The sequence below is a fragment of the Indicator indicator genome, chromosome 17 (assembly GCF_027791375.1).
Source record: "Indicator indicator isolate 239-I01 chromosome 17, UM_Iind_1.1, whole genome shotgun sequence".
Taxonomy (NCBI): Eukaryota; Metazoa; Chordata; class Aves; order Piciformes; family Indicatoridae; genus Indicator; species Indicator indicator.
In genome coordinates, this window is record NC_072026.1 from 23,477,900 (window position 1) to 23,490,753 (window position 12,854).

A 12,854-nucleotide genomic window follows, 5' to 3' on the forward strand; every position below is an offset into this window, starting at 1 on the left:
CTGTCTCAAATCCATCACCTTCCCACCTCAGGTGTGCAACCTTTCAAAAAGATTTTACAGTGCTGGCTTAAGGTAGGAACCCCAGAGGAGATCAACTATGAGCCAAGGAAGACACTCAGCCCTCTTGTCTCTTGTAGTTCCAGCAGCATTAGAACAGACAAAGCATTAACTTGAGTGTTGTATCAAGTTTATACTGCATCTGTCTTTGTGGCAGCAAGCACAAACAGACTGAAATCAATTCTTCCCTACATTCATTATTAAAATATCTACAAGAGGTGGATGTCTTCAGCACATTTTTAAAAGGGGGGGGGGGGGGGAGAGAAGTAGCAGATAGGAAAATTAATATTGATAGAGCCCTAGATAGGCATTGGTTTCCTCCCCCAAATCTGCCCTGAGCCTCAGCCTCCTTGATAAAGTATTTTAATAGCGTATTTTAGAGGTGAAGTTTGGAACCAGACAAATTGTAGAAATAATAAGGCCCTAATACACAGCATGGCTGGCAAATCAGCTCTTGAAGCAAGGCTTGGGGTGGGAATTGCCTCCTGCCAGATGACTGAACTCACTCTTCTGCACTGCTGTTTACACACCAGGAGCAACACAGGCTCGTAAGCTTACATTTAAATGCATGCCTGGAGGCACACAGATTAACACAGAGCAGATTAACAGCAGTATGACTTCTCATCCTGGGGACTGCAGAGCTGCTCAGAATCCTGCCTGGAGGCTCAGCAACACCTCTGGAGCTCAAGTTCACCTACCCTTTGTAGGCAGGTCTTCTGCAAGCTGTAAAGGTGGGGAGGGAGGGGTCTAGGTCTCTGTGCAAATGCCCAAACCTAGAGTCAGGCAAAGGAACACAGAGGAGCAGCCACACTGGAGGATGGATGCTCCATTGGGTGACACCGGAGGACCTCATAGAATTGTTTTGATTGGAAAAGACCTCAAAGATCATCAAGTCCAACAATCAACCCAACACCATCATGGCCATTAAACAATGTTCCAGAGTGCCATGTCCACACTTCTCCTGAACAGCTCGGGATGGGGACTCCACCACCTCCCCTGGGCAGCCTGTTCCAATCCCTGACTGCTCTTGCAGCAAAGACATCTTTCAATATCCAAACTAAACCTCCCCTGATGCAACTTCAGGCCATTTCCTCTCATTCTATCACCTGATACTAGGGAGAAAAGGCTGACCCCCACCTCACTCCAACCTCCTTTCCAGCGAGTTGTAGAGAGCAATGAGGTCTCCCCTCACCAGGAGGAGAAACTACTGCTGCACAAGTGCCACCAACACCATGGAAACCCAAAGCAGCCCAAAGGACAGGCAAGGGCAGAGGTGTTGTTATTCTGACTATAATCACTACAGGCATGGAAGAGAAGTTTTCCATAATACCAGGGGATTTTAATGGCAATTAAATAAGTGGTCATTATCCTTAATAACATCCAGGCAAACTGAACTTTGCTGACAGAAGCAGTGGTGGCCAAAGTCAGTATAAAAGAGATTGAGATGAGAAGGCAGCATGAGAGCAAAGCCCCACGATTTCAAAGGCAGCTCCTGCAGCATTTTAGGCTTTGATATGACAAAGGTGTCACCAAAACAATCCTGTTTACAGGATAGCAGTGAATACAACTGTTTGCTTCCAGGTACATTCTCTGAAACTCACTATGTGCTGCTAAGTTTAACAGAGAAACTTTCATTCCAGCACAGGTAGAAACAAACAAACAAAAAAACCAAAACAAAACAAAAATAAAACCACCCCAATAAATAAATGCAACTAATCCCCACCTCACTCCAATCTCCTTTCAGGGAGTTGTAGGGAGCAATGAGGTCTTCCCTCAGCCTTCTCTTCTCCAAACTACACAATCTCAGGTCCCTTATAAGACTTCTTCTTTGAGATTATTTGTTTCTTACTGCCTTGGAAATGCCAACTGGGCTTAGACTTGAGCTGGGGTTTTAATCTTGCATAGAATAAAGAAAGATAAGAAAGAGAGAAAAAGAGAAAGAAAGTTGGAGAGAGGGGGAGAGAGAGAGGGGGGGAGAGGGAGAGAGGGAGGAAGGAAGGAAGGGAGGAAGGAAGGGAGGGAGGGAGGGAGGGAGGGAGGGAGGGAGGGAGGGAGGGAGGGAGGGAGGAAGGAAGGAAGGAAGGAAGGAAGGAAGGAAGGAAGGAAGGAAGGAAGGAAGGAAGGAAGGAAGGAAGGAAGGAAGGAAGGAAGGAAGGAAGGAAGGAAGGAAGGAAGGAAGGAAGGAAGGAAGGAAGGAAGGAAGGAAGGAAGGAAGGAAGGAAGGAAGGAAGGAAGGAAGGAAGGAAGGAAGGAAGGAAGGAAGGAAGGAAGGAAGGAAGGAAGGAAGGAAGGAAGGAAGGAAGGAAGGAAGGAAGGAAGGAAGGAAGGAAGGAAGGAAGGAAGGAAGGAAGGAAGGAAGGAAGGAAGGAAGGAAGGAAGGAAGGAAGGAAGGAAGGAAGGAAGGAAGGAAGGAAGGAAGGAAGGAAGGAAGGAAGGAAGGAAGGAAGGAAGGAAGGAAGGAAGGAAGGAAGGAAGGAAGGAAGGAAGGAAGGAAGGAAGGAAGGAAGGAAGGAAGGAAGGAAGGAAGGAAGGAAGGAAGGAAAGGAAAGGAAAAGGAAGAAAGGAAGGAAAAGGAAAGAAGGAAGGAAGGAAGAAGGAAAGAAAAGGAAAGAAAAGGAAAGAAAAGGAAAGAAAAGGAAAGAAAAGGAAAGAAAAGGAAAGAAAAGGAAAGAAAAGGAAAGAAAAGGAACGAAAAGGAAAGAAAAGGAAAGAAAAGGAAAGAAAAGGAAAGAAAAGGAAAGAAAAGGAAAGAAAAGGAAAGAAAAGGAAAGAAAAGGAAAGAAAAGGAAAGAAAAGGAAAGAAAAGGAAAGAAAAGGAAAGAAAAGGAAAGAAAAGGAAAGAAAAGGAAAGAAAAGGAAAGAAAAGGAAAGAAAAGGAAAGAAAAGGAAAGAAAAGGAAAGAAAAGGAAAGAAAAGGAAAGAAAGATCAGTTTCTATCACTACTCTCTCCCTCACAGGCAGAGCTATTTACTCCAGGTGCAGACCAGCTATGGGAGTCAGGCCACCTGCAATGCTCTGCTTCAGACCCTCAGCACTTCCATTACTGCTTCCTCACTCCTCTGCTGAACAGCTGACAACTTCACTCCTAAGAAAATTAGCTGTGGGCTCTTGACACAAGAGCCTTAGCTGAGCAACAGCAGTATTTTAAAAATAAACTTTAGCAACCCACTGACCTTTCTCTTTTCATGACAATTGCCAGGCAATTGGCTTCCTCAGCTTAGAGGGGGTTATATTATTATTTTTCCTTTTTTCCTTGCACTTTGATGACTCAAAAAAAGGTCTCTGAAGCAAATCAAAGAGTTACTCAAGTATTAAATAATCCAGAGGAGTTATGTTTCAAGAGATACCTTCCTACACATGGCACTAATGAATTCAAACAGCTCCAGCGAGCAGGGAAGCACTGAATGGTTCTGCAATGCTCAGTGATGACTTTTTTTTTTCATTCTAAAAGGAAGTCAATTTACATTCTCCTTTGGCAGAGGATGAGCAGATTATGGCTTCACTGCCATGGTTTGTGTTGGCTTTAGTGGCACTCCATCTACTCATCCTCCCATAAACACATTCTCTGGAGAGAGATCAAGGTCTCGGTAGTCTATAACATAACTGCCAGTCACGTTCCCTCACTGTGCATGAGGACACCTCCAAGAACCAGGGCAGCTTTATTGTTGTGCCAATAAAAGAAGGAAATAGGAGGTGGGAGGACAGACACTTACCCTTGCAGGATCCTACAGCAAGGCACATGATCACAGAATCACAGAACTGACCAGGTTGGAAAAGACCTCAGAGATCATCACAGAATCATAGAACCAACAAGATTGGAAAAGACCTCAGAGATCATCACAGAACCAACAAGGGTGGAAAAGACCTCAGAGATCATCAAGTCCAACCTATCACCCAGCACCTCATGACTAACTAAACCATGGCTCCAAGTGCCACAGCCAATCCTTTTCTGAACACCTCCAGGGATGATGACTACACCACCTCCCTGGGCAGCACATCCCAATGGCAAATCTCTCTTTCTGTGAAGAACTCTCTCCTCACCTCCAGCCTAAACTTCCCCTGCACAGCTTGAGACTGTGTCCTCTTCTTCTAGCGCTGATTTCCTGGGAGAAGAGACCAACACCCACCTGGCTACAACCTCCCTTCAGGTAGTTTTAGAGAGCAATGAGGTCACCCCTGAGCCTCCTCTTCTCCAGGATAAACAACCCCAGTCCAACCTATTACCTAACACCTCCTGACAACTAAATCATGGCTCCAAGTGCCACATCCAAGCTTTTTCTTTGAACACCTCCCTCCCTGTGCAAAGCCTGGCACACAGCCAGGGAGGGCAACACTTCTCTTCTTGCCTCAGGGATCACAAGCATGGCAGGTTTGGTAGTGAAAAGGTTGCTGGATGCTTTTGCTCACAGCTGAATGCATCAGTTGATCTTTCCAGATCCAACAGGCTCGTGCAACGTGGACAAGTTTTTATAGAATCATAGATTTGTGCTTGTTAGATTCAGTCCAACCATCAACCCAACACCACCATGGCCACTAAACCATGGCCCCAAGTGCCATGGCCACATGCTTCTTGAACACCTCCAGGGATGAAGACTCCACCACCTCCCTGGGCAGCCTCTTCCAATCCCTGACCACTCTTGCTCCAAAGGCATTTTTCCCAATATCCAACCTAGCCCTCCCCTGGCACAATTTCAGGTCATTTCCTCTTATCCTATTGCTAATTACTTGGGAGAAAAGCCCAACCCCCACCTCACTCCAATTTCCTTTCAGGGAGTTGTGGAGAGCAATGAGCTCTCCCCTCAGCCTTCTCTTCTCCAGGTTAAACAATCCCAATTCCCTTAGTGGCTCCTTTCAGAAGCTGGGCATGAGCACATCACAAGAGGTCTCATCCTCGGACCTGCCATTTTGGTCTGGATTGGAACCAAGGAGGTGCAAATCCCAGTAGGATACCATGTCCCCAAGTGAAGGATTACTCCGCTGCTACTGCTCTTTTTTTCCTAATCTCCAACCTAAACCTCCCCTGGCACAATTTCAAGCCATTTGCTCTCAGATTGGAGATCAGACTGGAGATGAGGAAGGAATTCTTTAGAGTGAGGGTGGGGAGACACTGGCACCGGTTGCCCAGGAAGGCTGTGGATGTCCCCTCCCTGATGTTGTTCAAGGCCAGGTTGGATGAGGCTTTGAGCAACCTGAGCTAGTGGAAGGTGTCCCTGCCCATGGCAGGAGGGGTGGAAGTAGATGATCTTCAAGTTGCCTTCCAACACAAATCATTCTATGATTCTATAATTTTAATCATCATTAGCTTTAAGCAAACTCTAACAGCATTCCCACCCACTTGCCTCTATCCCCAGCTCTGCCCTATCTGCACAGAGCACCTAAGCTGTGTCTCAAGTAAAACCTCCTCTGCAAAACAAGTGCTGTGTTACCAGAGTCCATTTGTCCCGGGTGTCCCAGTGGAGCTGCAGGATTTGCTGAACAAGGAAGCCTGACTTTCATGGGAAGTTCAGAAATTCATATGACATGTTCTTACTGAGTCAGCTCACTCCTAATAACCTCACCCCTGGGATTAAATGCAGCTTAAAACTGGAATGAGCTACCAGAAAGAGGGAAGAGCAGCTCTTAGACAGTAAATTGTTTGGAATCAGACTTGGTAGAGTTAGAGAGTGGTTGGACTTCATGATTTCATGGTCTTTCCCAACCAAAACCATTCAGGGGTTCTACGAAATCAGGAAGCAGGGGATGCCACAGTACATGCCTGCACTTGGCATCTGTTTGGAAGTAATTTTAATGATGTCAAAGGAGGTAAGTTCCACCTGGAGGGCTGGATCAGCCTTTCTGGGTGCCCTGCTTTTGCTGGGACTGAATCCCAGGCCAAGCATGGCCTGCAGGTCATTACAGTTTGGAGTCAGCCAGGACAGCTGACCTGAGCGGGCATTAAACTCAGTTGTTTGGTGAGGAGAGAGGAGCCTCCTGCTTGGTCTCCACCTCTTGCTTTGGTGGCTCCTCCTCACCCTGCTGCTCTTCCTTCTTCTCCTGCTCTTGAGAACTGCTTTCCTGTTTAGTGTGACTGCTGTGCCTCCACTGAGCTGAATATAACTTTATGTACTTTATACTAGCATTGGTATTATTTCTCTTGCTTCATTAAATCCATTTTCATGTCAACCCATAGCTTTGCTCTCCTTTTTCTGATCCTTTTCCCTGATGGGGAAGGGTTCACAGAATCATAGAATTGTTTTGGTCAGAAAAGACCTTTATGATCACTGGGCCCAACCATTATCTAACTCTACCGAGCCTGGTCCTAAACCAAGGACTAAACTGCTGGAGTTTAGCCTCAGCTACACAAACACAGAGCTACTCAAGAGAAGTACAGTTGTCCAGGGAGTACTGAAGATGCTGGGGTATCACAGAATGCTTCGGGTTGGAAGAGACCTTAAAGATCATAGAATCATAGAATTGTCAGGGTTGAAAGGAACCTCAAGAATCATCTAGTTCCAAGGCCCCTGCCATGGGCAGGGACACCTCACACTAGACCAGGTTGCTCAGAGCGACATCCAGTCTGGCCTTTGGATTGTTAGGGTTGGAAGGGACCTCAAGGATCACCCAGTTCCAATCCCCCTGCCATGGGCCAGGAAACCTTCACTAAATCAGGTTGCCCAAGGCCTTGTCCACCCTGGGCTCGAACATCTCCAGGATGTCATCCACAACCTCCCTGTCTCTTACAGAGACAGACTGAGAGTTGGGGTTGTCCAGTCTGGAGAAGAGAAGGCTGTAAGGAGACCTTCTTGTGGCCTTCCAGGATCTGAAGGGGGCTCCAAGAAAGCTGGGGAGGGACTTTTGAGGGTGTCAGGGAGTGATAGGACTGAGGGGAATAGAGCAAAAATAGAAGTAGGGAGATTCAGATTGGATGTTAGGAAGAAGTTCTTCCCCAGGAGGGTGGTGAGAGACTGGCACAGGTTGCCCAGGGAGGTGGTGGAAACCTCATGCCTGGAGGTTTTTGCAGCCAGGCTGGATGTGGCTGTGAGCAACCTGCTGTAGTGTGAGGTGCCCCTGCCCATGGCAGGGGGGTGGGAACTGGCTGAGCCTCGAGGTCCCTTCCAGCCCTAACAATTCTATACTGATTGCACTCCACTGTCAATCGTAGTTTTGCTTGTAAGTACAGCTTCCAGCTGGGCTGGGCTGGCAAACTGAACACTGGGGGGAGGGGGGTGGAATTTCCAACCCCCCACATTAATTAACCGCTGCCCAAGGTGGGGCATTGCTTGGTTGGTTGATTGATTACTGCTCAGCTGAAGGAAGCAAGGGAGGAGGTTAAGCACTCACAGTTGCGGAGAACTTCCCTTCGCTCTTCTGCGTGTAGACAATGGCCTCCCGCACCACGGAGAAGAGGTTCAGCAGGACGTGCTCCATGTCGTAGATGCCACGCATGCCTTTGGTCAGCCCTTCCAGAGAGCCAATGTACTCCCTCCAGTGTTTATCGATCTCCCCCACGCCTGCCAAGCAGCCCTGCACCACCAGGCTGCAGTAGGCGGTGCAGGGCTTGGCCAGGAGCAGCCCCTGGCAGTGGGAGCAGAACCACATCTTCAGCAGGGCTCGCCCGCAGTCCTTACTGAATTTCAAGTGGTCAGTAGTGTTGATCACCTCGATGCCCAGGTTGAGGGCCTGCAGGAAGGCTCGAGTGGCCTGCAGGGACTTGGCCACTTGGGTCATCATCACCTTGGGGTAGTTACCGAAGGCTTTGAGGTCTCTGCCGGCCACCCGCAGGCATTCGGTCGTGTCCGCGGAGGGATGGGGGAAGCTGGGATTGATCAGCTGAGTATAAACTAAAGGGAACAAGCCATCAAAAAATTCATTGATCATGGTGTTGACACTGATGTCAGAGCCCAGGATGTACAGTGAGACGTCAGTGAAAAGTTCTCCAACCAGCTTCAGAGCTCTGGGCCCCATGCTCTGGTAGTGGGTCCTAAACATGCTGTTGGTGAAGTTCCTTGCGTGCCGAACGACAATTTCAAAGGCTTCTGCAAAACAGAACAAGAAACAAAAAAAAAAAAACCAAGTTACTAAAAGCTGATGAGCTTAGGAAGGAGGAAAGTGTTACACTGCATCACTGCTGCAAAAGCCTGCTCCCATCCTTGACCCACCTTGGGTCAAACACCAGCAAACCTCAGCTGCATCAGCAGCTTCCAGGGGAAAGACACACATGGCTTGAGTCAAATGCCAAAGAAACCAACCCTCAAATGCCAAAGAAACCAACCCTCAAATGCCAAAGAAACCAACCCTCAAATGCCAAAGAAACCAACCCTCAAATGCCAGAGAAACCAACCCTCAAATGCCAGAGAAACCAACCCTCAAATGCCAGAGAAACCAACCTTCAAATGCCAGAGAAACCAACCTAGTTACCATACAATCACAGAATGGCAGAGGACAGTAGGGACTGGAATGGACTTTTGGAGAGCATCTAGTCCAACCTCCCTGCTAAAACAGGGTCACCCAGAGTAGGTTGCATAGGAACATAGAATCACAGAATTGTCAGGGTTGGAAAGGACCTCAAGGCTCAGCCAGTTCCAACTCCCCTGCCGTGGGCAGGGACACCTCACACTACAGCAGGTTGCTCACAGCCACATCCAGAAAAACCTCCAGGGATGAGGCTTCCACCACCTCCCTGGGCAACCTGTGCCAATCTCTCACCACCCTCATGGGGAACAACTTCTTCCTAACATCCAATTTGAATCTACCCATTTCTAGTTTTGCTTCATTCCTCCCAGTCCTATCACTACCTGATACCCTAAAAAGTCCCTCCCCAGCTTTCTTGAGGCCCCTTTCAAATACTGGAAAGACACATAAGGTCTCCTTAGAGCCTTCTCTTCTCCAGGCTGAACAACCCCAACTCTCTCAATCTGTCTTCATAGCAGAGGAGTTCCAGACCTCTGCTCATCCTCGTGGCCCTTCTCTGGACACCTTCCAGCACCTCCAGATCTTTCCTGTAATAGAGGCTCCAGAACTGGACAGTGCTCCAGGTGGAGTCTTACCAGAATGGAGTAGAGGGGGAGAATCACCTCTCTTGCCCTACTGGCTATGCTTCTCTTGCTGCTGCCCAGGCTCTGGTTGGCTCTCTGGGCTGCAAGCGCACACTGTTGGCACAGTTTGAGCTTCTCAGGTTTTGAAAGTCTCCACAGAAAGAGGCTCCAGCACATCTCCTGACAGCTTGCTCTAGGGCTCCAGCACCCTCACAGCAAAGAAGTTCCTCCTTAAGTTCAACTGAAACCTGCTGTGTCCAGTTTGTGCCTGCTGTCCCTTGTCCTGTCACTGGGCACCACTGAAAAAGGCCAACCCCATCCTCTTGACCTCCACCCTTCAGCTGTTGAAAAGATCCCCTCTAGGGCTGCTCTTCTCCAGGCTAAACAGCCCCAGGGCTCTCAGCCTTTCCTCCTCACAGAATGCTCCACGATCAAGGCCCCTCAGCATCTTTTTAGCCTCCATTGGACTCTCTGCAGTAGTTCCCTGTCCTTCTTGATCTGGGGAGCCCAGAACTGGACACAATAGTCCAGCTGTGGCCTCACCAGGGCAGAGTAGAGGGGGAGGAGAACCTCCCTTGACCTGCTGGTCACACAGCTTTTAAAGAAGTTATTGATTCCAGAAAAGGGCTGGACGGCAGTTTCTCTCTCTCTCTCTTTCATATTGATCTGGCATTAACAGGAATTCTGTCTTGAGACTTAATTTAAGACAGAGATGAATATTTGACAAACTGTAGAGTGGATAAAACCAGGAAACAATAAATGCTGACAATCCATTGTGAAAAGGAAAATATTTACAGGAGCTTAATCAGAGAGGATATTTGGACTCAATCCCCAGCACCCACTCTGCACTTAAGTGTCCTCAAAGCCATTTGAGAAGCTCCTGCAGTGCTGTAGCTTTCCCAAACACCAGGTTTGGAGCACCTCCCCTATGGGCACAGGCTGGGAGAGTTGGGGCTGTTCAGCCTGGAGAAAGAAGGCTCCAGGGAGAGCTTAGAGCAGCTTTCCAGTACCTGAAGGGGACTACAGAAATGCTGAGGAGATACTTTTGACAAAGGCTGGGAGTGACAGGATGAGGGACAGTGGCTTTGAGCTGGAGGAGGGGAGATTGAGACTGGAGATGAGGAAGAAATTCTTTAGAGTGAGGGTGAGAAGACACTGGAACAGGTTGCCCAGGGAGGTGTGGATGCCTCCTTCCAGGCTGGACAGGGCCTTGAGCAACCTGGTCTAATGGGAGGTGTCCTTGCCCATGACAGTGAGATGGACCTAGATGACCTTTAATGTCCCTTCCAACTCAAACCATTCTATAATTCTGTGATCCATCACTTCATCTGCCCTGGATGTGAGCTGCTCCATGGTTCAAAGCAACGCTGACTGCTGGCCACAGAGTGTCCACACATCAGGTTGTGCCAAACTGCCCTGTGAAGCTCAGGTCTTACACAGAGACCATCACTGAACATTTGCCTCTCCACCATCAAAGACTTGAGGACTTTCTGCCTCCACCTCTTCCACTTTGCAAGAAGGCAAGTCTCCAGCAGCAGAGCCACTGCAGTTATTTCCTTAATCACAGTCTTTGCCCTCAGGAGGCTTTTAAAACCACAGAATCACAGACTGATAGGGACTGGAAGGGACCTCTGAAGATCACCTAGTCCAACCCCCCTGCTAAAGCAGGATCACCCAAAGCAAAACCCACAGGAACACATCCAGGTGGGTTTGTATGTCTCCAGACTTTCCACAACCCCTCTGAGCAGCCTGATCCAGTGCTCTGGCACCCTCAAAGGGTGGATTTTTTTCCCTTATGTTTACATGGAACCTCCTGGGTTCCAGTTTGTGCCTCTTGCCCCTTGTCCTGTCACTGGACACCACTGAGAAGCGTCTGGCTCCATCCTCCTGACACTCTCCCTTTAGATATTGACCAACATTGACCAGATTCCCTCTCAGGCTGCTCTTCTCCAGGCTAAAAAGCTCCAGGTCTCTCAACCTCTCCTTTTAAGGTAGATATTCCAGTCCTCTCAGCATCTTAGTGTCTCTCTGCTGGACTCTCTCCAGTCCTTCAGCCTCTCCAATCCTTCTCCTTGCCCTTCAGTTCTGGGCTCCCAAGTTGAAAGAATACACCTAGCTATGTCCCATGACATCCTAGGGAGCAACCTCAGGAAGTGTGGGATGGAAGAGGAGACAATGAGATAGATTAGGAACTGGTTACAAGATAGAGTCCAAAGGGTGGTGGTCAATGGTGCCAGGTCCAGCTGGAGAGCTGTGACCTGTGGAGTCCCCCAGGGATCAGTGCTGGGTCTGGTCCTCTTCAGCGTCTTCATCAATGACATTGATGAGGGGACAGACAGACAGACAGACAGAGTCTGCTCAGCAAGTGTGCTGAGGATACCAAACTTGGAGGCTTGGCTGAGACGCCAGAAGGTTGTGCAGCCATTCAGTGAGACCTGGACAGAGTGAGAGCTGGGCACAGAGGAACCAAATTAGGGTCAACAAGGACAAGTGCAGAGTCCTGCACCTGGGGAGGAAGAATAAACTGCAGCAGGATAGGTTGGGAGGGGATCTGCTGGAGAGCAGCCCCAAGGAGAAGGACCTGGGAGTGCTGGTGGGCAGCAAGTTCTGCATGGGACAGCAATGTGCCCTGGGGGCCAAGAAGGGCAAGGGGGTCCTGGGGGGCATTCAGAGGAGAGTGTCCAGCAGAGCCAGGGAGGTTCTCCTCCCTCCCTACTCTGTCCTGGTGAGACTTCATCTTGAGTACTGTGTTCAGTTCTGGACTCCCCAGTTTAGGAGGGACAGAGACCTGCTAGAGAGGGTCCAGCAGAGGGCTACAGGATGATTAAGGGACTGGAGCACTGGAGGCTGAGGGACCTGGGGCTGTTTAGTCTGGAGAGGAGAAGACTGAGCGGGGATCTAATAAATGTCTATCAATATCTGAGGGGTGGGTGTCACGAGGGAGGGGACAGGCTCTGCTCACTTGCTCCCTGGGATAGGACAAGGAGTAACGGATGTAAGCTGCAGCACAGGAGGTTCCACTTCAACACAAAGGGGACCTTCTTCATTGTAAGGGTTACAGAGCACTGGAACAGGCTGCCCAGAGAGGTTGTGGAGTCTCCTTCTCTGGAGACTTTCAAGGCCAGTCTGGATGTGTTCCTCTGTGACCTGTGCTGGATTCTCTGGTCCTGCTCTGGCAGGGGGGGGTTGGACTCAATGATCTCTTTGGGTCCCTTCCAACCCCTGACATCCTGTGCTCCTGTGATGTAAACACAACCAACCCCCACACACCCCAGTTTGCAAGTCACAGCGTTGGAAGGGGAGGCCACCACTAAAGCCTTTTGCTTTGGCCAACTCTCTAGCAGGCTGTGTGCCACCCTCCAGGGCACCACTCAGAGAATGCTAACAGTAATGAACAACCTCTCTGCCTGCAGGTCACCGACCCCCTGCGATGTCACTGCTCCCAGCTACATCACTCTGCAGACACACACCCAGGTTCAACCTGCATGAAAATCATTCCTGGTCAATAATTCAAGAGAATGTTGAATTTTTAAAACCCAAACTGTTTTTTTTTTCTTTCCCATTTGTTAGGGCTGGGATGCAGCTAAGCATGGCACAACTTGTCTCCACGGGGGGTCATGAGCAGGGCCAGGCCTTGCTGCTTGCCCTGCACAACCTTTCGTGTTACTCAAGAGCTTTTGAGACCATCACATCTCCAGGGACTTCCAGCATGCACCCTACACAGGCATACAGGTGGGACAGGGACCATGTGCTGTTTGCTGCTCCCCACACCAACATGCAGGC

The 12,854-nt window shown here is 49.1% G+C and overlaps 1 protein-coding gene across 1 annotated transcript in view; it reads right to left on the bottom strand.

Annotated features, from left to right (window-relative positions):
* The window catches only part of GPC3 (glypican 3), a 244,994-nt gene that overhangs the window by 132,023 nt on the left and 100,117 nt on the right, over window positions 1-12,854 (bottom strand). Inside the window, exon 3 of the mRNA XM_054388590.1 lies at window positions 7,378-8,072. Coding sequence (XP_054244565.1) covers window positions 7,378-8,072 — 695 coding nt within the window. The remainder of the gene's footprint in view (window positions 1-7,377; window positions 8,073-12,854) is intronic.